General features: G+C 41.8%; 1 protein-coding gene across 1 annotated transcript; it reads right to left on the bottom strand.

The window, feature by feature from the left end:
• Window positions 1–747: 747 nt before the first annotated feature.
• On the bottom strand, window positions 748–25,154 carry SCCPDH (saccharopine dehydrogenase (putative)). Its single transcript, XM_089693289.1, has 7 exons — window positions 24,876–25,154; window positions 17,420–17,529; window positions 12,196–12,276; window positions 9,718–9,847; window positions 5,236–5,285; window positions 3,888–4,018; window positions 748–889 (listed from the first exon to the last, which is right to left on the bottom strand). The coding sequence occupies exons 1-7, from the start codon at window positions 25,078–25,080 to the stop codon at window positions 763–765; spliced, it is 834 nt and encodes a 277-aa protein (XP_089549415.1). The 5' UTR covers window positions 25,081–25,154; the 3' UTR covers window positions 748–762.

The raw sequence follows: 25,154 nt of genomic DNA, 5'->3' as shown, positions 1-25,154 counted from the left end.
TTCAAAGTGTGAGAGCGCTGAAACCTGAAAACTGGCCTGGGCAGGAAGGTGTAAAATTGCACGGTATTGAAATGGTTAATTTATCAATTGAGTTACAGGTGAAGAAAAAGGTTTTTGAATATTGGTATTTGCTTTCAAGTGTGAAAGTGTGACTTTTTCTTGGGTTTAAAGTTGAGTATTCACTATATGGGTTTTATTTAGGTTTTAGTTGCCAAGTAATTTATCTAATAAAATCATAACTGGCCATTAAAATTTGAGACCAGACTCAAAAGAAAAAAAATTGTCCCACTACTGTATAAATAGATGTGCATATACATAGGGGACGTTAGCTTGAGAAAGAGGCTTGGGCAGCCTTGAAATGCATACCTCTGCTCCCTGATGTCCCGATAACATCAATACCGGTCTGCTCTGCATCCCACAGGAGCCATCTGCCATCTTGTTCGTTTCCACTTCCTCATCTAAGTTGACGTCAAGCCCCCTCGCCTCCCCTCCCCTTCCGTTTATTTCTGTTACCTCTGTTAGGTTGCCTAGATTTTTACTTGTCTAGACAATACAGGCTAGGGATGGGGCTCAAAGGAGTATTGGCACGCTGCAGAAAGATTTTCGACCACAGGATATGCAGGCTGTGGCCACTGGATTCAGGCAAGTATCCAAATGAATATACACTTTGTATATCACGAACTCTGAATAAATCCCTACATTATATACTATAAAAGTTACTTTCCTGCGTTTATAATACATCTTACACATATGCACCAGGTTTTAACTTACAGGAGTTTCTTGCAGGTTCTCATACAGGTATCGCTGGGTCCTTTTAACAACGGCTGCATCAGCTCCCAAGAAAGGAATTGCATACTCTTTTACTTCATTGCTGTAGAATACAGCTCCTCTGAAACCAGAGAACTCACATTACCATCTGATTCTGAGTGCTGAACTTAGCAGCTTCACTTAGTGCTGGTTCACACTGGTGCGACTTCTGATGCAATTAGAGGTGCAGTTGCATGAAAAGGGGGGGAAAAAAAAAAAAAAAAAAAAAAAAAAAAAAAAAATCACATTATTTTCAATGGTGCCCATTCTAATCAATGTGACTGTGCGGTGCAATTTTGGAAAAGGTTCTTGCAAATTGGGAGTGTAACCTGGTCCCATATAATATGCAAAGTCGCACTGTAAATCGCATCAAAGTTGCATCACAGTAGTGTGAACCAAGCCTTAATGTATAACCATATGTAATGTAACTGTATACTGCATAATCAGTAAATAAAACAAAACAAATGACAAATTATATAAAAGATGTTTAATTTCATATACAGAAATATAGAAAATTACATAACGTCAGCTCCCATTCTCACGAGGGTAGTCCATTGTAGGGTGGCTTATTGAGCGTTACATCCTATTTTAAGGCTAGTGCACCACAACAGACCAACATGTTTGTGAATTACTGTTGGCTGACACCACAATGAAGATGTATTGTAAAGGTACTTTGGGGTGCTATTTACAAAGAATGTGGCCACTTTACACCAATGTAAACAACTGCATTCAACAGGAGCGCGCACTGGCAATGTGGCTCTGTTACAGAGCGAAGCTTGCTGAAAAATCTTCTGAAATAGTGGATGGCAAAAAAGAAAGCAGCAGGCAAAACGGGCATCTGATGCTCTTGGAAGTATGTCAGATTCAGAGGAGTTTTAAAGCTAGCTTATCTCTGTATACATCTGCACAAAGTCAGAAGGACAGGTCACTATTTACCATTTTCTTTACAGGCTGTGCTTTTTTATTTATTTTAATTATTCAGTAGTAGCATTCCTTTAACCGCCTCCCGCCCGCCATATAGAGAACGAGGTGGTTCTCTCGTTCTGGGAGGATGTCATATGACGTCCTCCCATTCTAACCGCGCATGCGCGGCTCCTGAAGCGCGGCGATCAGCGGTGTGCTGTGTCCCTCGGACACAGTGGATCACTGATCCACGGAAACAGCTGAAGATGTTGCCTCGGTCATGTGATCAGCTGTGTCCAATCACAGCTGATCACATGTAAACAGGGAAATGCCGGTTATCGGCATTTCTCTCCCCACGAGCTGTCACGCTGACATCTTGAGAGGAGAGGAGAGCCGGTAATCGGCATCCCTCAGAGGGGACATGTACACAGATCATCTGGGCACTGATGATCAGTGTGCCCTGATTATCTGTGTAGCCCCAGCAGCTCCACCAGTCAGTGTCCATCAGTGCCAGCTCTCAGTGCTCATCCATGCCACATTTCAGTGCCACATTTCAGTGCCCATCTTAGCTGCCTTTCAGTGTTACCCATGATTGCCACCTATCAATGCCAGTCAGTGCCACCTATCAATGCCAGTCAGTGCCACCTATCAATGCCAGTCAGTGCCACCTATCAGTGCCGCCCAACAGTGACAGTCAGTGCCGCCCAACAGTGACAGTCAGTGCCGCCCAACAGTGACAGTCAGTGCCGCCCAACAGTGCCATATATGAGTGCTGCCTTTCAGTGTCCATCAGTGATGCCTGTCAATGCCCATCAGTGCCACCTACCAGTGTCCATCAGGGCAGCCTCATTAGCGCACATCAGTGAAGGAGAAAAATCACTTATTTACAAAATTTTATAACAAAAACTAAGAAAAAACTTTTTTTTTCAAAATTTACAGTGGTTTTTGGTTTGTGTAAGAAAAATAAAAAACCCAGAGGTGATTAAATACCACCAAAATAAAGCTCTGTCACAAAAAAATGATAAAAATGTCATATGGGTACAGTGTTGCATTACCACGCAATTGCCATTCAAAGTGTGACAGCGCTGAAAGCTGGAAATTGGCCTGGGCAGGAAGGGGGTATAAGTGCCCTGTAGGCTAGTGGTTAAAGAAAAACTTCATTAATAATTTATGGACAGTTTAAGGGGAGTTTAGTGTCATATGTAAATTAGATGCATTCCATGACATTAGTTATGAGTTAGTCTCATGAATATATTCCCAGGATTCTGAGCCAGGAGCCAGAGAGGTATTTTCCCTGCCGGCCAGCACGTGGACAGGAAGCACAGAGCAGCAAGCATCTTCAGGAAGAGTACAGCTTTTAGAAAGTCTTGGGAATGATGCTACAGGGTCAAGTGTAATGTACACTTCGCATAAAGGACAAGTTCACCTTTGGGAACATGTTACATTTTCCACCCATTTTTAGGGTTGAACATGTAATACGTTCCCACTCTCGGAGCCACTGCCCGCTCTGCTGCATCTACTGACAGTTAGCAGGGGAACATCTCCCCCTGCTGTCATTTAAAATAAAATGCCAGCCTGGCCGCGTCATTCATTCACTGAATTCTGTGAATGGAAAACTACGTAATGGAACAAATGCTGTGGAGCACTGTGATAGTACATTCTCTCTTCTTGTCAGCGTGTACCTGACTGTGTGTACAAGGTACGAGCACACAGATACACCAACAAGTCTGCAGTAGTCCTGCATGGAACATGCAATCAACATATGCTTTCTAGGCTCCAAGAAAAAAAAAAAAAAAAAAATTTATATATATATATATATATATATATATATATATATATATATATATATATATACATACATACATATATATATACATACATATACACACACACACACACACACACACACATGTACACATATACATACATATATACACACACTTTTTTTTTTTACCTGCAAAAGGATGTGTATTTATTTTAAGTAAATTTAAGACTCCAGCAATAAAATTTGGATAAATTTGACCTACATTACAGCTTTTAGCCAATAGAAAATTGATCTCTCACTACTTGTTGATTACCATGTATAAACTACACACTGCACTGAACTGTTAAATAAACTCACTTTTAATTTAAAAAAAAAAAAAAAAAAAAAAATTTGCCTTAAATAAATGACTTACCTTCTTTTTAATTTCTTTCCAACAACTGGAAGAGGTTTTAATGCCAACTGTTTTCTAAGCTTTCTCAGATTGCCTTGATCTGCAACTCCATGAATAGCAGATTGCCATGTCCCATCATGAATGCATGTGCCCTACAGTTAGCACAGAAACAAAACATTAGCAGACCTCATCAAAGCACTAAGAATTAGAAGTAGCATTAAAGGAATAAGGAATAGAATCAAGTTTCAGTTTTTTAATGGCAATATATACCGTTTTGCCTATATGTATTTAACATATTATATTAAGGATGTTTTTAAGTAAAAATTAAATGCTACGTGAAAATTAAATTTTTTACCACTCTTGCTTACGATACATTGCAACTGAATGTCATTTACTTACAGTTTACATCTACAATTTTAAACAAAGTTCACCAATATATAGACTAAATTTAGCTGCGTCAGCATGCAGTTAGCGTAACAATACTACTTTCACACTGTTCTTGTTGCGTTTCTGGTGCGTTTTGCACCTGTAAAGAACAAACAAACACGTTTTCCATTCATTTCAATGGGGAGGTACATTTTGTTTTTTTGTAAACCACACTAAGCATGCACTAAAAATGCAGCAATCAGGAAAATGCAATGGACCCACAACTGACCAGTCTAAAGAGTTCTATAGGATTTATAGGTCATGTGTTTTTTTTTCCTGCTTTTTTTTAACGGATGAAATACAGATCAGTGTGAAAACAGCCTAATTCTTTAACGGATTAGCACAAGTAAATTATTTTACATATTTGTAGAGACATGTTTTTGCAATGCCGTTTTAATGAAGAAACTTGCACTTTAAATATAACAAAAAAAATTCACGTTTTCCTATCCATTTATTATTTTTAAAAGTGATGGCACTACAGATGAACACATGCAGCCAGAAGTAAAAAAAGAAAAAATTCTTGCTTTAACAACTAGTTTAACTCATAGGGGATTATACAAAGGGAATATATCCTTTAAAATATTCTTTATGCTAAGGATTGTTAAAGTGGTTCTTCAGTCAGGCTAACACGGGCCGGTTTTTCACTGGTCTTTGGGTCCCGTTGTGCCAGCATAGTTCATGTTCGAAGCTGGCTGTGACTCCATGTGGCTTCACAGCTGGCTTCCCACTGCACTGCGTGAATGGCCCCATATCCTCCTGGGAAATGTGAAGGGGGCCGGTACCTGTAAACCCCACCCCACCCCCCCCAAAAAAAAAGAAAAAAAAGTTCCAAGAAAAGAAAAAGAGGAAAAAGGAGGGGGGGGGGGGCATAAAGCAGAACTTCTCCTTTTGGTTGAGGTTGTACTTTTAACATAGGCATGTCGGCACAATATTTAAAGCTCACCTCTGGTCCAGACTTGAAAGATAGGAAACTTTCTACTGCTGTCAGAGTACCTAGAAAGAGAAAATTTGTAATATCTTCTTCATAGCATCTCAGCAAGGAAGTAGTCCATTTTAATACACACCAACTTACATTATTAGATATATGTATACAAAATGAACAAAGTGTATCTTGCATGTGAAACAGCTGTTGGAAGGCCCTAGTTTCTTTTTTAGGTGTGTTAAGAAATGAAAGATTTGGTATTACAAGTTATCCTTACCACAATCGTACCAGTGACCTGTCCCAATAGTATACATTTCAGGAGACATACACATGGGGTGGATTTAAAGGGACTCGGTCATGAGAGAGGTATGGTGCTGCCATTGCTAGTCTCCTCAAGAAAATGCTAGTTACCTAGCAGTGTCTGAATTAGTTTGTCAGCCAAAACATTTCTAGTTTTGGATAAAGTAGGAAAGATTTTTAACTCTATTGGTTTTCACTGCTATCTAGGTCACTTTTAGAGAGATTAAACCTTACATCCTTGTCCTGTTAATGATGGTTTCACCAGACATGAACTGAGGGAAAATCTGGAACAAGAACAAAGACAAATAAAAAAAAATCTGAAAACAGGTTCTAGAATTCCACTACACTACTAAAGAAGTGCTTTTTATTTTCCTCAGTGTAGCTGTTGGAGAGTGGAAACTCCCCTGCTACATTTATACACTTATCTCAGCGTTTAACGAATGCCTGGAAAGCTTTGATATAGAAAGATTTGTCAGTACGCCTGAACCATCCTAGGACAGCCTGCTTCACTTTGTCATCAGTGCTGAAATGCTGACCGCTGAAACATTATGCGTCGATTATCCAGAATCAGGCGTTCTACACACTGAATGTTCACAGGAATGACTGCTGTGGGCTGGGAACCACCAAGGCCGGGATTAGCACTGACGGACATATGGCCATCTTTAAAACATTTACACCATTGAAATGTCTTACTGTGGCGGAGCGGCTCATCACCGTACTGTGTGCTTGAAGTCTTCTATAGATATTCGCTGGTCTTACACCTTTGTTCACAAGAAACTTCATTGCCACATGCCGTTCCATGCATGCACTAACAAGTTGTCTGCCATCTTGATTAATGGTCTCTGGACTGGCCTGAAACATGTGCGCCACCTATCAGTATTAGTACACACTTGCTACTTACTACTGCGTGTAGTACCGCCACGCTAGCATCCCTTTTTATACCTATAAAATTTAAAGTACCGGTTTGACTTGAACGCCTCTTGTACATTCAATGATTTAGCAAATATCTGTCAAAATACTTCAAGATCTTGTTTGCTTTAAAATAAATTTTGGAATGAATGTAATTTCCCAAAGGTAAGGCATATTCACTGTAAGAAATCCATTTGAAAAAAAAAACCAAAGAAACAAAATTCCATCCTGCTTTGCTGAATATTCTCTTTACCACGGCTGAACACGAAAATTGATTTAACTAACCCCAATAACAATTTAAAAGTTGAACGAACATTTCTGAAATGAGTTTTCTAATTCTTGTATGTATGACCAGCATAAAAAGGGAACTATACCCATAAAGACTTAATAAAAAAAATGCTGTTCTTTAGCAAGAAACATAAATTCCACGTGAATAATTATGCTACCAAAATTAGTGTGTCCTTTAAATTTCCCTTAGCACTGCTCCTGTTTCTTCTTGCAGATGGCTTCCATTTTGCTGAAAACGCATAGCCCCTGAACAGCAGTAAATCATAAAGCAGAACTAAACCCATCGATTTAGTGGTTTCAAAGGACAGTTAGATTCCTGAAATGCCTAGATTGCCAACGGTCACATTTGCTTGTGTCCTCAACCAAACTGTCATGCCATCAAATGGCTAGTGTCATAACTGATCACATGTGCAGCACCATTGCAGTTGTACACATACGCGCAAGTTCACCTTTACCAAAAAAATGCTTATGCAGATAAACTGTGCAGCTTTGAGCAAAGTTGAATAATGCCCATTCTAAAGGTGTAGGCCAGTAACATACCTCCTGAAGTCTGACTGAAATACTTCTAGGACGTAGCTAAAAGAAGCCTAGCATTACTGTTCACCTTCACCATGACAGGAGTGAGCCATCAACCACAGAGCTCAGAGCTACTGCGTCAGGGTAAGGAAAAGAACCATGTGAGGGGGTTGGAAACAGAGAAAGAGCCCACTCCCGTGATGGTGCAGGTGAGCAGTAACACTAGGCTTCTCTTAGCAATGGTCCTTAGCAAAACCCTACAAGTAATCCAGTCAGGCTTCATGAGGTATGTAAATGGCCTACACCTATAACAGTAGCATTATTCTGCTCTGGTCAGATCTGCACAGATTGTTTTATCTACAGATGTCCCTTATCTGCATAGGCAGTTTCATAGTAAAGGTGAACTAAACCTTTAAATACTTTTGGTCACAGATACAAACAAGCATGCTTTAAGTGTCTAACTTCAACAGCACTGAAACCAAAGATTTAGCAAGTCAGCGAGCCAGAATTCTCAAAATGAGAGATCAATAGCAGCCTCCATGTTTCTCTCATGACCGAGTCCCTTTGACAGATGAGTATGGAAAACATTTGAATATATAAAGGCATCCCATTCCAGGGCCAGATGCCACTAGAGGCATGGGAATATTAGCAACTATGTTCTCACCTATACAGCAGAGAGAGGTGACAAAGGCCAGGCTCTAAGTAAAAGCTTAAAGGTTGCACAGGAGAAATTTAACCTGACCCCAGCCTCCCCTATCATCTAAGATCGATCTCTCTCGATCTCTCTCTCTCTCTCTCTCTCTCTCTCTCTCTCTCTCTCTCTCTCTCTCTCTCTCTCTCTCATTAAAACGAAAAACAAACCCTATAATGCAGTTGATCAATATTTTTAAATGTGCTGGCTGCATAAGTTTTCTTTTAGATACTCTTATTTTCACCTGGTGATCTGGCCAGTAAGTTTGTTTTTCAACAGAACAAGCTGTCCTGCAGATGTAGCAAATAAGAGGACAGAAACAAACCACTGAACACTGACAGAGGTGATTACAATGATCAGCTTTTATGTAAAATCTTTATCTCCCAAAATGAACAAAGCTGCTGTGGTACTAGCCTAAAAATTGTTAGTGTATCTAAATCTACCAGCCCATCTAACACTCCCCCTCCTCCCAGACTGAAGGTGCTGCTTTCCAAAAGGGTCTCTGTTGCTCCTCCACCCAGTGTGTAGGCACTCTAATACAGAAGGTGTGTTACTGGTCAGATCAGCAGGTGAAAATAAAAGGGAAAAAGCCTAGAAAACAAAAAAACTAAAACCGACACCACATCTAATGATAGGTAAAACTGGTAAACTGCAATAGATTACATTTTTGGTTTTAATACCGCTTTAAAACGGATCTACTTTGACTCATTTATAAGCAATGTCTGGGATTTCATACAATAATTCAGTATATTATATGTAGCAAATACATTTAGTATTTTTATATCACCATTGCTTTGACTGAATATTAAAGCGGAGTTCCACCTACACTGTGAAAAATAAAATTTAGCAACTACAAAAACCGTAGCTACTTTTAAAAAATAGCCACTCACCTGTCCCACAATGTCCTCCCCGCAGCCAGTTTCACCAGCTGTCTGGTGTTCCAGGCGCCGGCATCTTCAGTGTGTGCACCCGGCTGTGACAGCTTGCGGCTTCACAGCTGGGTGCCCACTGCGCTTTGTGAATGGTCCCGTAGTCTTCTGGGACCTGCCACGTGTCCCAGAAGACTACAGGGAGGAGGGGTAGGAGGACAACTTCCACTTCCGATCGCCTAGGCCAGTGGTCGGCAAGCCGCGGCTTGCGAGCCACATGCGGCTCTTTGCACACTTTAATGCGGCTCTTCTGTGTGCCGGGCGCCCGCTCCCCTCCCTCCTCTCGGGCGACCGCCCCAAAAGTCAGGACTCTGCAGCTAGCCCAGCAATGGGCAAACTACGGCCCGGCGGACCTTTTAATCCGGCCCGCGGAGCGTGGCAAACATTGGCTGTCAGGATGTAGGCGGGGCAGCGTGACGAACTCCTCTCCTCTCACAGTCCGCCCTGAAGACCGGAACGGCGCGGGAACACGGCGAGAGGAACGCGCGGAGCAAAGGTAAGTGAATTGACACAATATGGGGGATGAATTACTATAGGGGGGATGAATTACTATATGGGGGATGTATTTTCAGTTTTAAAAATGTGGCTCTCAAAATAAATTTCAATCGTGGTTTTGGCGAGATTTGGCTCAGTTGAAAAAAAAGGTTGCCCACCACTGGCCTAGGCGATCAGAGCGGAAACCTGTCAATTTCGGTAGACCCCCCCACTCCCCAAAGGTGCCACTCCTCAAGGTGAGCGGGGGGCCAGTCTTTAAAGCAGAACTTCCACTTTTGGGTGGAGCTCCTCTTTAACAAATTCAATCAAAGTAGTATGCCATGTCATGCAACATGAATAGTTTTTATCTTAACTGTAATCTAGAAAATAAAATACCTTGTATGCTATTTCTGGTGAACAGAACACCCATATCAGCTGGAATGGAGTCAAAGCCACTGCTGCCAACAACATACACTCCTTTATCAGATGCTTGGCTGTCATACTTCAGGTGCATGGATTCCAGGAACTGTGCAGAGCAGAGAACAAAATCGCATCCATCCATACAGGCATATTACATGGCATACATAATAGATATTCAGCGGATTTATGTGCACATTTATTGCGAGCTAAAATATTGTACAGTGGAACAAAAATAAGACCCTCCAAACTATACTACCTACATTATCACAATGGGAAAGTGAGCTATTTTCTATACAGTGTGAGATTTCTATTTTCACAGCATTTCATATAAACTTGTAAAATAAATTTACAAAAAATTCCTTTTTTTAGAAAAAAAAAAAAAAAAGGAAAAACTACAGGCCTCATTCACAGGGGCGCGGAGGCCCCAGTCCATGAATGGGCTTGTGTTTTTATTAAGGCTAGGTTCACACCTATGCAGTTTGCGTTTGATCCATTTCTGCAGTACATTTTGCGTTGCGTTTTTGCCACGTTTTGGGTTTTTTTTACATTTTTTCTTCTCGTTTCTAGGCAAAACGCAAAAATCATCAAAAACACACTACATGCTTTCCTGCAGCATTTCTATTGAAGTCTATAGAAAGAAAAAAAAACACAACTTTTTGCACTCAAAAAAGTCCCTGACCCTTTCCAAAAAACGCACCGGGTGAAAACATGGGGATGTGAACGTGTCCCCTAGGAAATAATGTTAAATGGAATGTAGTGCGTTTCTTCAAAACAATTAGGTGTGAACCTAGGGTAATACTGAGGCACCAGGTGCTGCTTGCAGCACACCAACCTGTATATAGGGACACAGCTGCTCACCCCAATCTAACTGATGTGCAGGTGAGTGGCGCTGAAAGTGTGTGTTCCAGGCCTCTCACCCATGTCTGTCAAGCTGGGACAAACAGCTGTGTTTATCTCTGACAGACGTTATAAGGCCTTATTCCTAAAGCTGGCCATAGATCGATTGAATCTTGGCCACTTCAGCAGCGACAGGCCAAGATCCAATCCACCTACAATAAATTCATAAAGTATTCAGATCCTCTTCACTTTTTTCAATTTTGTTATGTGGCAGTTTGATACTGCAGTTGTTTCAATTCATATTTTTCTCATTAATTTACACAATTGATTACATAAAGACAAAGTGAAAACAAAATTTTAGAAATGTTTGTAAATGTATGAAAAAGGAAAAACTAAATGATCACATTGGAATAAGTATTCAAACCCTTTGAAACAACACTTGAAATTTAGCTCAGATGCCTCTCATTTCTCTTGATCCATGCTCAGATGTTTCTACGCCTTGCTTGGAGTTCACCTGTGGTAAATTTAATTGATTGGACATGATTTGGAAAGGCACACACCTCTCTAGAAAAGGCCTCACAACTGACAATGCATACTGTATCACAGCAAAAGCCATTAGGTGAAAGGAACTGCCTGCAGAGCTCAGAGACAGGAATATTGCAAGGTACAGATCTGGGAACGGCTACAAAAATGTCCGCTGTGCTGAAGGATCCCAAGAGCACAGTAGCCTCCATTATTCTCAAATGGAACAACCAGGACTCTTCCAAGAGCTGCTTGACTGGCCAAAACTGAACAATTGGGGGAGAAGGGCCTTAGTAAGAGAGGTGACCAAGAACTCGATCTTCACTCTGACTGAGCTCCAATGATCCTGTGAGGAGATGGGACAAAGTTCCAGAAAAACAACCAACACTGCATCCTCCACCAATCTGGGCTTTAGAACAAAGTGGCGAGACAGAAGCCTCAATGAAAAACAAATTAAAGCCTGCTTGGAGTTTGCAAAAAAGCACCTAAAAGGATGCTAAGACTGAGGAACAAGATTCTCTGGTCTGATGATACCATATGTTATGTCTGGGGGAAACAAGGCACTGCTCATCACCTGCCCAATACCATTCCAACAGTGAAGCATGGTGGTGGCATGGCAACATCATGCTGTGGAGGGGTTTTTCAGCAGCAGGGAATGGGAGACTGGTCAGGGATGAGGGAAAGCTGAATGGAGCAAATTACAGAGATATCAAGGCTGCAACATAACAAAATTGAAAAAGTGAAGGAGGTCTGAATAATTTATTAATGTACTGTATGTGCAGGCTGGTTGTACTGAAGTCGATCCATCAATTAACTTCAATAAAATCATCCTGTTTTTATACGCAATAACTGCTGGCAGCTATAGCCGCCAGCAGTGAGCACTGTGTCCTGCCAGCCAGGAAGGCTTCCCGCCCGCAGAACACAATAGCGCTGCAGGAGGGATTACCCCATCAACACTGATTGTGTAATGGAGGAATCAAGCAATTTTCCTTCCTTTCACCGTGGAGGAAGGAAATATAATTGTATCATCTATGGACTACTTAAAGTGTATTACACACCAATCCAATCATACGTGTGGCTTCTTATCACACTTACTTGGGGTTCTCCACTGATATCCACAAAGTGTGCTCCATTTTCTACACAGGCTTTCACCACGGGCTCTCCAAAAAACCTGTACTATTACACACAAAGAAAAAGAGGCTCTTTTAATACAATAATCACTACAAAAAGGAGCAATGCTATCAGGCCAGGTCACGGACTTCTTTTGGCAATGTTTATAGAGTATGCAATTTTGCTGTTGACTGCATGCTGTTGGGGAGATGTTCTTTTACATGTGATACACACAACAGGAAGTGAGAGAAAATCTTGTAACAGTGAGTAGAAGTCCCCCTTAGACAGTTTCCTTGGGTATCAGTTGCCCCCTGGGAAGATTTTCTTCACCTCTTGTTCTGCCGAGAGCTGTAATGTATTGTAATTCTGGTCACCGGGACAAACAGAGGGGGAGATCTCCTGAGGAGCAGTGAGCAATACACACCGGACAGAGGGAATTAACCCTTCCGTACACTATCCAAAACCAAAAAATAAATAAATGAAAAAGCGAGGCTGTTCTCTGGATTAAGTTAAAGTGCACCTGTGGTTTATCCGATTTATAGGTCTAGAACAACCAATCAGAATGGATTGTGCTAAACATGATAGTTATGGGTTACGAATGCACAATTCCAAAGCACACGTTCCTGTTTTTAGAGTTGGCTGTGTAACCAAGTGTGTGCTGCAGCAACCATCGGCTGGGAACAAGAGTAGTCAAAGAAGAAGCACACCGTGGATCTCCAAACTGGGTCCAAAAGCTTTATTAAGCGATTAGAGCTTTACAGCAGGAGCAACATTTCAGAGCCTCGCAGGACCCCTTCGTCAGGCATGGCCACATGGTCTTACAAGGCTCCAAAACGGTGCTCCTACTGTAACGATGTGATCACTTAATAAAACGTTTGGACCCAGTGTGGCGATCCACGGTGTTATGAATTACGTCCCTTACAGCTGAACTCCAGGTATTCAACCACTTTGTAAAATGTGCTGGTATACTAGGGGATAAATACAAGGTACAATCTCTCTACAATCGAATTGGGTCCATCTGCATGACCCAATCTCACTGCAGCATCTGGATGATTTTATTGGAGCAATCTAATTGATTTGATTGGTCCAATCCAATTAGACTAATCTGCAGCAATCTGGACCATTTTATTGGACTGATCTGATTGGATCAATTTTGTTGGACAATTTGGCTGGACCAATCTCTTTGGACTATTTGATCTGGCACACTGTACCAAGCGGCTGAATTCCTGGAGAATAGTTTAAAGCCACATATGAGTTGGGCTGCCAGAGCTGAAGCAGAACAGCTTTTTTTTTTATGACAGGAAAAGGGAATTGTTCTACTCCAACTCTGGGCCCATTCACACCAGAAAGTGAATGTAACTGCGCATGTTTTCTTTGTACCTATCCATGTAGTTGGTGCACATTTTAGATACAGTTGACATGCATTTACATGCAGTTAATGCGCACTTTTCTAACTGCATTTGACCTGTGAGGCCACTTCCTTCATCTTCTATGTGCACTGATGTGTTGCAGTGCATTTGCATCCGTTTTTGCATGTTTGCCATGTTGAAATTGCAGCATGCTGTACTTTTCTGCACTGCGCTGAACTGCACTGCTATGGTGTGACTTGTGCCCATAAGATTGCCTGGATTGTGGACTTTCTATGCAGTTGGAATGCAGCCAACTGCATTCGGTGTGAAAGGGCCCTCAGACTAATAACAGGAGAAGATCCCAGACTCTCATACCTAACATAATGAGCTGATAGGAATGATGCAACCAGTGACATGTCAGGACAACTATATGGACAAGATGCCTTAGAGCAGAGACTCAATAGGCAGGGAAATGAGTGTCAGAACATCCATCTTTACAAACTTTAAAAAACAAATCCTGTCCTACATACCAGGACAATTATTCCATTTCAGCTATGGGCCTGTTTATTAGTAATGAAGTCTGTCATTACCCACTTCAGCTCCCTGCTTTGCAGGGATTAGAAACAGAGAGATTATTCCCTCTGTACAGATTCCTGTATTGATTTGTCAGCACAGGGCTCTGCACTGTGATTGGATACAGGCGATCAGCAGGTCCCAGCCATTAATTATTGGCTGAGACTTGCTGATAGACTCCTGTGTTTAAACACAGCAGGTGTCAGTGGGGGAGAATGCATACATACTCACTTCTATGCTGCAGCTGCCCCACATCAGCTCTAAAATCGAGAACTGAGCGATCACATGACTGTCAGTCACTAGAGTGCCAGGCTGGGGAGGGGGTGGGCACAGCTGGCTCTCAGCTATACGCTTTGAGGCAGAGCCAACTGTCAACCAGGAAGTGGAGTGGATCCAATGAATATTGTCTGGATCCTTCCAGAGCCTGGAGCAGCTCTGACTCCTTAGTAGTGAAAGATTGAACAAAAATGACTGCCATGTTTTTTTTTTTTAATAGCAATCATTTAGAAATACAAAAACAGAAAATTGATAACTAAAGAAGGGGAAAAAGTTAATTAGGGCTGAACAGGTGTCAAATACGAGGTAAACTGTGTTATGGATATTTCGGGCTAAGACGCTGAAAATAAGTCTGTGATTGGTTGAGAACAAATACACTGACAGAACAATGTCCCATCTCTTCGTGTATGAATACCAATAGAAAAACTCATTTTATTTTCATAAATAAAACCAATTTTTTTTTTTTTTACTTGTAAGGTGACTTTAACTGACATCCTACTCAGATGAAAAAGCAAACAAAGTGATCCCGGAGTGGGGATTTAATTGGCTAAGTTAGTGTGGGAAGCTGTAAACAATTTGGTTTTTGAAGCTGGGAGGGGTTATAAAATTGTTGATTTGTAAACCAGTATAACTTGTTGTCTGTGTCTTTATATGAAAGTACACCCATCATTAGAAAATGATGTAGGCTTCAAATGGTGGCCTCCATAGTTCCCCGATTGCCATGCCAATGCAATGGCTCGTTCTCCAACCTAGACCTAGGAGGAGCATGATGACAAGGAATTCTGAGACTAATTCACAGTTTAAGTCTCTCACTTAAAAGGTACTGAAACCAGACACAGCTTGATCAATAGCATTTTCAGAAGGAGGTCAGCAATGCAGCTCCCGAATTTCCCTCATGACTGGGGTATTTTACAGGCACTTAGTGGGAGTGGTATAACTCCTTGGTGTGAACTGAGCCTATTAAAAAAAAAAAAAAAAAATGGATTTTGGCTTGTTACTGCACTGGGCCTGCGTTGAGCAACACAGAAAGAAAAAAAAAAAAAAAAAAAAAAAAAAAAAAAAAAGTGTGAATGGGCCCTTAGGATTTGTTAACAGAACAAAAAAAAAAAAAAAGAAAAAAACTTTCACTGGCGACACCTGGCAGGGAATTTAACCGCTATTCAAAAGTTTAAAAACGTGGCCTTGGGTTAGTAGTAAAAGTATTTATCTACTTACTGTGTTTTTATTATTATTATTTTTTTTTTAACAGAAATCAGTACTAATACAGTCAAAGCTGGACCTTTCAGCTGGGTATCTAAACTACTTCTGTATATTACCGCTGGCAGTAAGCACAGAAGTTGTACAAAAAGTATATTCTTTATTGTTCAAAAAAATGACACAGGACGTTCAAACACCCAACTGTATCTATCCAAGCAGTAATAATGAAATATACAAAACATATTTCCCTCACATTTGCTAGCTGTACAAAGTAACAATGTGACAGACAGGGTGCCTTTTGACCCATTGCAAAACAGCCAAATGATTTCAGATAAAGTGACTCACTGTGACTTCAGTATGCATTTTGTAATAATCTCCGATTATCAGTCTAAGGGTCACATTCATTTTTGGGAGCAAAGTTCTTTCATTTATCTTACGCACGAGCTGCTGCAGACTGCTCTTACAGTGGTTGTAAAGGCAAGTGTTTTTTTTACCATCATGCATTAACGTAAAAAACCTTTTGTGTGCAGCTCCCCCCTTATACTTACCCGAGCCCCACCTCGATCCAGCGATGTGCATGAGAGCTGTGGATCTCCTGGGTCTCTCTCTCTCTCATTGGCTCACACAGCAGCGGGAGCCATCGGTTCCTACTGCTGTCAATCACAGTGAGCCAATAAGGAGAGAGTGGGGGGTGGGGCTGAGAAGCGCTCTCCATGTGAATGCACAATTTACAGGAGTGCGGCTCACGAGCAAGCCTGCTCAAGTGCTCCCATAGCAAAAGGAGGAGATAGGACCATCAGCGGGGAACCCAAAAAGTAAAGGATTGGAGCTGCTCTGCACAAAACCATTGCACGGAGCATACAAGTATATAAAAAAAAAAGTGGATGTAAAAAAAACAAAAAAAACTTACCTTACCCCTGCTTGCATCAGCAACGTCTAGGTGCAGGTGATGGCAACATCCATTAGGCCCATTTACACCAGAAGGCAATGCATTGCAGTGCACACATTTGTGTGTGCTGAGGTGTGTTGTATTAGTACAAATGAATTGGCTGTAAAGCCCCTCAAAAAAAAATAAAATAGGATGTGGTGCATATTTTTTTTTTTAAACAGCGCACCACAATATACCTCATGCAGTGAACTGTAAAACAGCAGCATTGTGGATATGCATTTCGGTGACTTTCAATGTGAGTGGAAACACAACACTAACGATCGGCCCGCGGTTTCTGCCTGTCACTTTGACAATCCGTGTTAAACGTGCCATGACCCTGACTGGCTGTATGGTAAAATTAGGTGGATGGTCGGGCAGGGAAGTAAAAATTGCAGCTCAACCACCTGTTTTTACCACCCCTGGTTGCCTGTATGAAAGAAGCCTTAGATCAAACTGGAGCTAATGGGTTGCTTTAGAACCTTCTCAAAGCAGCCAAAGCTCACGAAAAGTTCTGTAAATGCTTTATTACATGTACACACTGCTCCCATACAAACTGAAACCCATGCGAATATGGCCTTAAAGGGAAAACGTTAAGAAATTGATGAAGACAAGCCAATTACATCAGGCAAAAAAGTCCTTCTTACTTGACACCTGAAGGATTGGTTTGCAGCCCAACTTTTCAAAATCTATCTAGGTGGGTAAGAAGATGTAGCATTGGAGTAAGCAATATTATTCATGTACTATGCTTTCTTCACAAAGCCAAGAACATACCAAATTAGATTCTGACTTCAAACCAGAGTAAGCAATTTTTCAGCCTGTGCTGTGCCAACCAAGACTTTGCATAATACAGACATACATCAATGGGTAACCATTGTTTAATACTTACAGGCCCCACACAGTCCAGAACAACAGTGGCCTTCTTACACATTTCAGCGAGGGAGGGGGGATCATTAACATCACAGATTATAATGTCAATGGACTTCAGCTGTGGTTTGGCTAAAAAGAAAAACAAAAAATGTAACAGCAGAGACTGGTACCAATTCCAAGTCATTCCCTCTATCTTGCTAGGATTGTTGTTTTTACTGCAGACAAAAGGTAAAGATGTTCAGAAGACCTCATTTCTGGGCACAGAGCGACTACAGCAACAATGTTTTAGACTGTAAGCTCCTGGAAACAGGGCCCTCCTAACCCTCTTGCAATTAATAGCATTGCAACATCACAGTGTCTCTTTATATTTTGCAAAGCGCTGCACAAACCATTGAAACGATATAAATTGTGTATAACAATATTAAAAATAAATGTAATATAAGCAGGAAATTACAAACAATAATTAAAATACATAAAAACACCAACACAGTTATTTTGTATTTTCTGTCTTTCTTTTTAGGTCTGATTATAACCTTTGGAATAATTTATTTTACCATGTAGGAGAATGGCCCAAACTGCACCCCTTTGCATGATTTAGGGGGGCTGGTCTTGGGGATTCCTCCCACAGATATGCATTCCTATTCCTTCCACTGATATAAATGTTGAAATATTGTTTCTTTCACTGTCAATGATGGGTTACGACTTCTAACACTGACACGAATGATGGGGCTCTAGTCCTCCCACTGATACAAACAATGGGGCACTATGTCTTCCACTGACACGAATGATGGGGCAGTACTGCTTCCAAAGACACCAATGATAGGGCATTATTTCTATCCGTAATACCCATTGTGGGGCACAATTCCTCCTCCTACTGACCACAGGCACTATGTAGTTATTTTACTCCCACTAACCACAGTCTGGCCCCCCAAAAGGTCTGAAGGACAGAAAACTGGGCCTTGGTTTAAAAAGTTTGGAGACCCCTGATCTAGAATAAACATGTACTGAACGAAAGATACCCCACCCCCCCCCCCCTTGGGACTTTGAGGCAGCTAATACCACACGTATATTTATGTATAAAAAAATTGTATGCTTAATTTTACAAATACCTAAAAAAATATTCATTACATCAAATCTCTCTAATAGCTCTGGAAAACTTGTTCAACATCATCCCCTATGTGGGGTCAAGAAACAAGAACGGCAATACAAATTAGTACACATAATAATCCCTGATGGCCCAAACACGTTTCAATCATTCCAATTCAAGATTTTCTTCAGGGGGCATAAAAGAAAGGAGGATCTCTAAATAAACATGAGAAATTAACATGGAATTTTATCATTCCAAAAAAATTATGCATAAATGCTTAAAATTACACCCAATCCAATTTTTCTAGCACAACTTAATACAGTGCATTGCCAGTGTTTTGGGGTGGAAACTACTCAATTGTGAATTCAGCCTAATATAGTTGAGAAATTTTTTTTTTTATAGAGAGGGGAAGAGTTAGAACCCGTCAGATTTTTTTTTTTTTTTTCAATTGCCGTCTGCATTCCTGGTTAGTAGATTAACCTTCTCTATTTGGCCATCATTTTTAATGAGGTAGAAAGTTCCAATAAGACATCAAGATGCCATAAGATACAGATTTTCTATTACTTCCTGTTGCATCCCAGAAAGGAAATGAATAGAAATCGTTCAAAATAATACAGTAAGCAAAAAATTAACAGGGGTTTTTAACCCTTCCCTACTCAATAAAAAAAGTTTTGGCCACATACACTTCAATTTTATCTTTGGAATGCGATTTTTGTGCAATATTTAGCCATTAAACACTAAAGACATAAATTACATCATTGGTATATGGAAGAAGGATCCTTTTCCATAGCAAGGAGCTTTTCTTTCCTCCCAATGCCTTACTGAAGAATGTGATAGGCTGCTATGGAAACAAGAATAAATATTCCTTTGTGTTGACAGCCCATTCAAAATCCATGAGCTAAATTAGAAAAATCTTAAACGCATATGGCCAAGCTTTAGGCTAGCCATAGACATTTTACAGTGCTTGACAATATTAATATCTATCATTAAAATGAAATTATTTTCTGAACAGATATTTTATTTCGAAAATATACATGCAACAACGCTAGACTGGATTGCAAAGATTTTTCTAGGTGCAGGAAAAGTAATGCCTCATTCAGATGGGTGCAGGCAACCATACTGTATACAGGCCGCACTTCTTTTGATATCTGCATGCAGCCCCAGCTGTGTGCAGGCAGCCTAAAGAAGTGGATGCAGACACAGCAGCTGCCACATGTCAAACTTTGACAGCTGTAAGGAGTAGCTGCACAGCTCTGGTTGCACATTGTCTGTGTTCCAGGCCCTGCAGCTGCTCCTGTACAGATGTCAAATTTTGACATGGGGCTGTGTCTATCCAGCTGCTGAGCCTGCATCCTGAATGATACCTAAATGCTGTCAGGGAAAATAAACATGCATATCAAATTTTTCTGGTGAAGTTAGTTTAGGAAAGGTATTCTGTTTATACAATCTTTCTTAACCTCCCTGGCGGTCTGATTATGTAAATATTTTTCAATGTCAAAGCGGTACATTGTTTTGCATGGAAATTTCAGTGTCTGATGACTATCACGATCACTCAATTCTGCAAGTGATTCTAATTCCCCATCTCTGTTCTCTAGCTGGTCTAAAACCGCTTTTGAACTATGGGGCGCTTTTTGGATGCCATGGACGTTCTCAAGTTTCCAGGCAGGAAGAACGGTAAAAGTGCAGGCAGGGCACTAGGGACAAAACTGAGGTGAAATGGTTTGATACAGTAATGTAATCCTAACAGATTACAATGTATTGTGTGTATAGCATGTTTTTACTTTTTTGAATCTCCCGCCGGTTCCGCCTCCCCGTGTCGCGGCACTTGCAGGGAAAGGAACCCGGAAGACAGATGCCGGCATCGGCCAGAGGACACAGGGGGAGGACATCGGCCAGAGGACACAGGGGGAGGACATCGGCCAGAGGACACAGGGGGAGGACATCAGGGGATTGCAGGGACAAGGTAAATTACACTACACAGACTACAGTGTAATCCCGAGTTTGGCTTGGGGTTACCGCTTTTGGTACTGAAAATTAACCCCGAGCCACACTCTGGATTACAGCCAGGGAGGTTAATAAGCAAATAATGTTTGACTCAAAATCGGTGCATGTGCCTACCTAATGTCTATAGGGAGAATTCATCTAGGAGTACTGGCATGTTTCACAAGACTGTCATATGCCTTTAAGTGTTCTCTATATTTTGTCTCTGCTCCTCCCTTTCCTTTGGTTAAGTTAATGCTGTACAGATAGCCCACCTTTCTTCCCAGTAATGCATTGCAGCTTCTAGGCTCATGTTATGAAGCAGGTCACATTATGATCTTTTGACCTATCAGATGTTCATTGTTGTAAGATTCTCTCAGTTTATGGAATAAACTTCACAAGATCTACAAGATATCTTCTGTATTGAGTCACTGCCTGTGATATTCAACTAAGATTGGAGTTATCGCTATCTCATCACAACTGTAAGTTACAGAGATCACACTTTCAATGCTTAGATTGGAGAGACAGAACAAGTACCTATCAGCTCATGCTCATATGATCACTTAATTTACCACACTGTCCTATGAACAGAACTAAACAAGCAGGCAGCAGATGTGGTTTTATGTTCTTCATTAGCAGAAACTAACCACTATCAATTTGGCATAGCCATTCAGAGATAAGATAGTATGGAGCGTAGTTGCAGATTATAATTTCATTAACCTTTGTTCTTTTTCTTTGGAGACATACCTCATCATAAAATGAAGAAGAGTTGACCCAAGTGAACCCAATATAATTGCTGGATATTGGTTATCTGTGGGTGGACAACCCGTTGGTAAACTACTCATCAAACAATATATTCAATGACCATATATTAATCCTATTTCCATATAAAGTCCTTGTGCTTCCACCACCTGCTAAATAAAGTGTAACAGTCCTTTTTTTAAGGCTCAATAATAGTGACAAGAAGATCCATGTATCCACACCTTGGTGCAAAGACAAATGAATGGCTCACTCACCAGACCTATATGACCCCATACCGGTGGTCATATACCACATTGTGTTTCATAAGCCTGGACATTCTCTTAAGGTTCCTCCAAAAATGGTCTCCATCACCCACTCTTCATAGTTGTATAGCCAGGAAGACTGATGTAAAATTGCCAACAGATTCACCAAAAGATGTATAAAGGGATTATGACAGGTAATCCTTGCTGGTTATGCCATACCACTCAAAGGAATTGTGTTTGGCAGCACCATTTCCAGTCAGCAGGGAAGCCCCAAGTCCAGACTGGAAATGGTGCTGCCAGACACAACAATTCCTTTGAGTGGTATGGCATAACCAGCAAGGATTACCTGTCATAATCCTTAATACATCTTTTAGTGAATCTATAGACAATTTTACATCAGTCTTCCTGGCTATACAACTATGAAGAGTGGGTGATGGAGACCATTTTTTGGAGGAACCTTAAGAGAATGTCCAGGCTTATGAAACACAATGCAGTATATGACCTCAGGTATGGGGTCATATAGGTCTGGTGAGAGCCACATTATTGAGCCTTAAAAAAGGACTTTTACACTTTGTTTATTTATCAGGTGGTGGAAGCACAAGGACTTTTTATGGAAATATTATTATTATACAGGATTTATATAGCGCCAACAGTTTCCTCAGCGCTTTACAATATAAATGGAGACAATACAGTTCAATACAAGAGGGTTAAGAGGGCCCTGCTCCTTGGAGCTTACAGGATTAATATATGGTCATTGATCATAATATTTGATGAAAAGTTTACCAACAGGGTGTCCACCCACAGATAAGCAATATCCAGCAATTTTATTGGGTTCACTCGGGTGAACTCTTGTTCGTTCTATGCACAGCACCTACCTATTTATCATGAGCTCACATACAAGTGTCACTATCACTTTTTATGGGCAGCTGTAAAACCCCCTGGGGGGGGGGGATATGAATTTAACACCAATTTATTGTTATATATATATATATATATATATATATATTGTATTTTATATCTAGTACTTGGTGCCACAACAATTTATTATTTTTTGAATATCTCATCATAGCATTGTCAGTTGTGAAAGACGAGTATTTCCAGAGAGAGTGCAACATCCTTTTAATTTGGGACAACAGAGATCATGCCAAACATTTATGTCAGCCATCCATTCAGTGTGCAAAGACAACAGTCTTCTTCTTGGTTTGGGAAGGATTAAGGCCCCATTCACACATCACGATTTCGAATTGTGAGCAGAATTGCAGCGATTCAGCCTGCAATTCCAAAGCTTCTGCTCCTTTGCTGGCAACAAGCTTTGCGCGATGCTTTTTGTCGCACAGGAAAACTGCACCACACTTGGTGTCATTAAAAATGAATGGCCCACAAACATGAGGCGTATTTTGCCATGATTGCAGTGTGGTTTGGATTCAGTCCGTAAGTCCAAATTGCAAAGTGTGAATGGGGCCTAAAACTTCACTCTATTTTTGTCTGTGTCCAGTTGGGGGGGTACCTTCACTTTCTATTCCAGACCACAACAAAAAGTGAGGGGGAACCCCTCTTAGGCCTTGGCTATACACTGCCCAGATCTGCATAATTCTGCAGTGAGTACGACCAAAAGTTTCTGATAAGCCGCAGACAGGAAGTCTATACAAATCAATGACCCCCTCCTATCGGGTGCCCCCAGAGCAAGCAGCTTGCTATGGGGGCACCTGCTGCTCCGTGTCTATTCACACATGGAGCCGTGGCTTGGCCCCACCCCTCTCTCCCCTCACTGGCTGACTGTGACTGACAGCCGCGGGAGCCAAAGGCTCCCACTTGCTGTCTCAGCCAATGAGGATGCAGAGACCCGTGACAGTCAAGTCTTTCATTCACATCGCTGCATTGCGATGGGGCTGAGGTAAGTATTGAGGAGGCTGAGGAAACTGCTGTAAACAGAAGGTTTTCTACCTTCAAGCATATAATTCATGAACGTAAAAAACCTTGAGCCTGTAGAACCACTTTAAAGCGATATTAAATGTCCCTTTTTTTTTTTTAATAACATGTTATACTTACTTGCTCTGTGCAATAGTTTTGCATGGAGCAGCCCAGATCCTGGCTCTTCCACCTTGACCAGTGCCTACAATAGCAAGCTGCTTGCTATGGGGGCAATGGTGTGTGCTTGCTTCCGAGCCCTCCTCCATGCTTCCAAAAGACACAGGGAGATGCAGATCAGCTCTGCCCCTCTGCTCTCTCTTCACTGTCTGTGACTGATAGCAGTGGGAACCAATGCTGCCTGTGTCTCAGCCAATGAGGAGAGAGAGACTCGGGACTGCCACTACTTCCATGCACAGCTCTGGATCTGACTCAGGTAAGTAGGGGGGAGGGGGGGGGGACTGAGAGGGGAGCAACACAGAAAGTAACCTTCAATGCATGAAGGTAAAACAACCTTCAACCTTTAGAACCACTTTAAAGCGGAGCTCCACCCAAAAGGGGAAGTTCTGCTTTAAGGACTGCTCCCCATTAAGGATTGGCACCTTTTAGGGGTGTGTACTCGAATTTTACAGGTACCCACTTCCGGTCCGATCGCCCTAGGCAGTCGGAAACGGAAGGTGTCCTCCCTCCCTGTAATCTTTTGGGACACATGACAGGTCCCAGAAGACTACAGGACCACTCATGAAGCTCAGCGCTACTCGCACATGCACAGTGAGTACCCGGCTGTGAAGCCGCAAGCAGTCATAGCCGGGTGCCCACACTGAAGATGTCGGCCTCCTGGAATACAGAACGGCCGGTGAAACGGGCTGCAGGGGACACACCACGGGACAGGTAAGAGACGTTTTTTTTAAAAGTCAGCAGCTACAGTTTTTGCTGACTTTTATATTTTGACAGGTCGAGTGGAACTCCGCTTTAAGGTAAGAAACATTCGGTTGTCAGCTGCCCGCCTTACACTTACCTGAGCCAGATCTTGATCCAGCGCTGTGCCTGAGAGCAGAAGCACTGTTCTCTCTCCTCACTCCACGTGGAGCCAGACAATCAAATCCAGATGGAGAGGGAGAAGAGCAAAACCACAACACAGGTGTGCGTCAATGGACACACACAGCCCAGCTGCAAGCCCCTACGTGTGCCACCTTGGGAAGCGGCTTCCTATGGCGGCAGATGGAGAAGACGAGGATCACTTACAATCACAGTCACCTTCCAACACACGTTTGGAGTGTGGGAGGAAACTGGAGTATCAAAGGAAACCCACACAGGGAGAAAAATGCAAACTCCATGCAGATAGTGTCCTGGCTGGGATTTCAATAGAGGACTGCAAGACACAGGTGCTAAGCACTAACCCGCCGTGTTACATATTCACATATATATAATAGATGGACATTATAATTCCTGTATTGTTATGTGGCACCCCTCCCCTCCCCTGTGGTCTCTCTCACCCAGCCTGTCCGCAGCCCAGTCCAGCACCTCCTCCAGCTTCTTTCTGCTCCTGCCGGCCACAGCCCATCGCAGCTCCTGTCCTCTGAAATCTCCTCCATCCGCCGCCCGGGACACCTCCTCCACCACGAACTGCCCGGTGAAGCCCGAGGCCCCGAATATGACGATCTGGTACGGACGGACTGAACTCCCGGCTGCAGGCGCCATTCTCAGACTCTCACTGACTCTGCTGACTGGGGGGCGTGGCCGGCCACGGATATCAGCACTGTACCGGGAGGGTG

This window comes from Staurois parvus, unplaced genomic scaffold (assembly GCF_062004578.1).
Source record: "Staurois parvus isolate SC_StPar_1 unplaced genomic scaffold, SC_StPar_1.0 ptg000619l, whole genome shotgun sequence".
In the NCBI taxonomy this organism is placed as follows: Eukaryota; Metazoa; Chordata; class Amphibia; order Anura; family Ranidae; genus Staurois; species Staurois parvus.
Note: the sequence above shows the minus strand (reverse complement) of the source record. Positions and strands in the feature narration are given on the sequence as shown.

Bases quoted from the DNA above. Each gene is read 5' to 3' on its own strand.
- SCCPDH (XM_089693289.1), bottom strand. From the start codon at position 25,080: ATGGCGCCTGCAGCCGGGAGTTCAGTCCGTCCGTACCAGATCGTCATA. The intron at 12,277-17,419 runs GTAAGTATTAAA...TGTGTGTAATAG, and splicing joins TTCTGGACTGTGTGGGGCCT to TACAGGTTTTTTGGAGAGCC. The intron at 4,019-5,235 runs GTGAGCTTTAAA...TGCTAACTGTAG, and splicing joins CTTTCAAGTCTGGACCAGAG to GGCACATGCATTCATGATGG.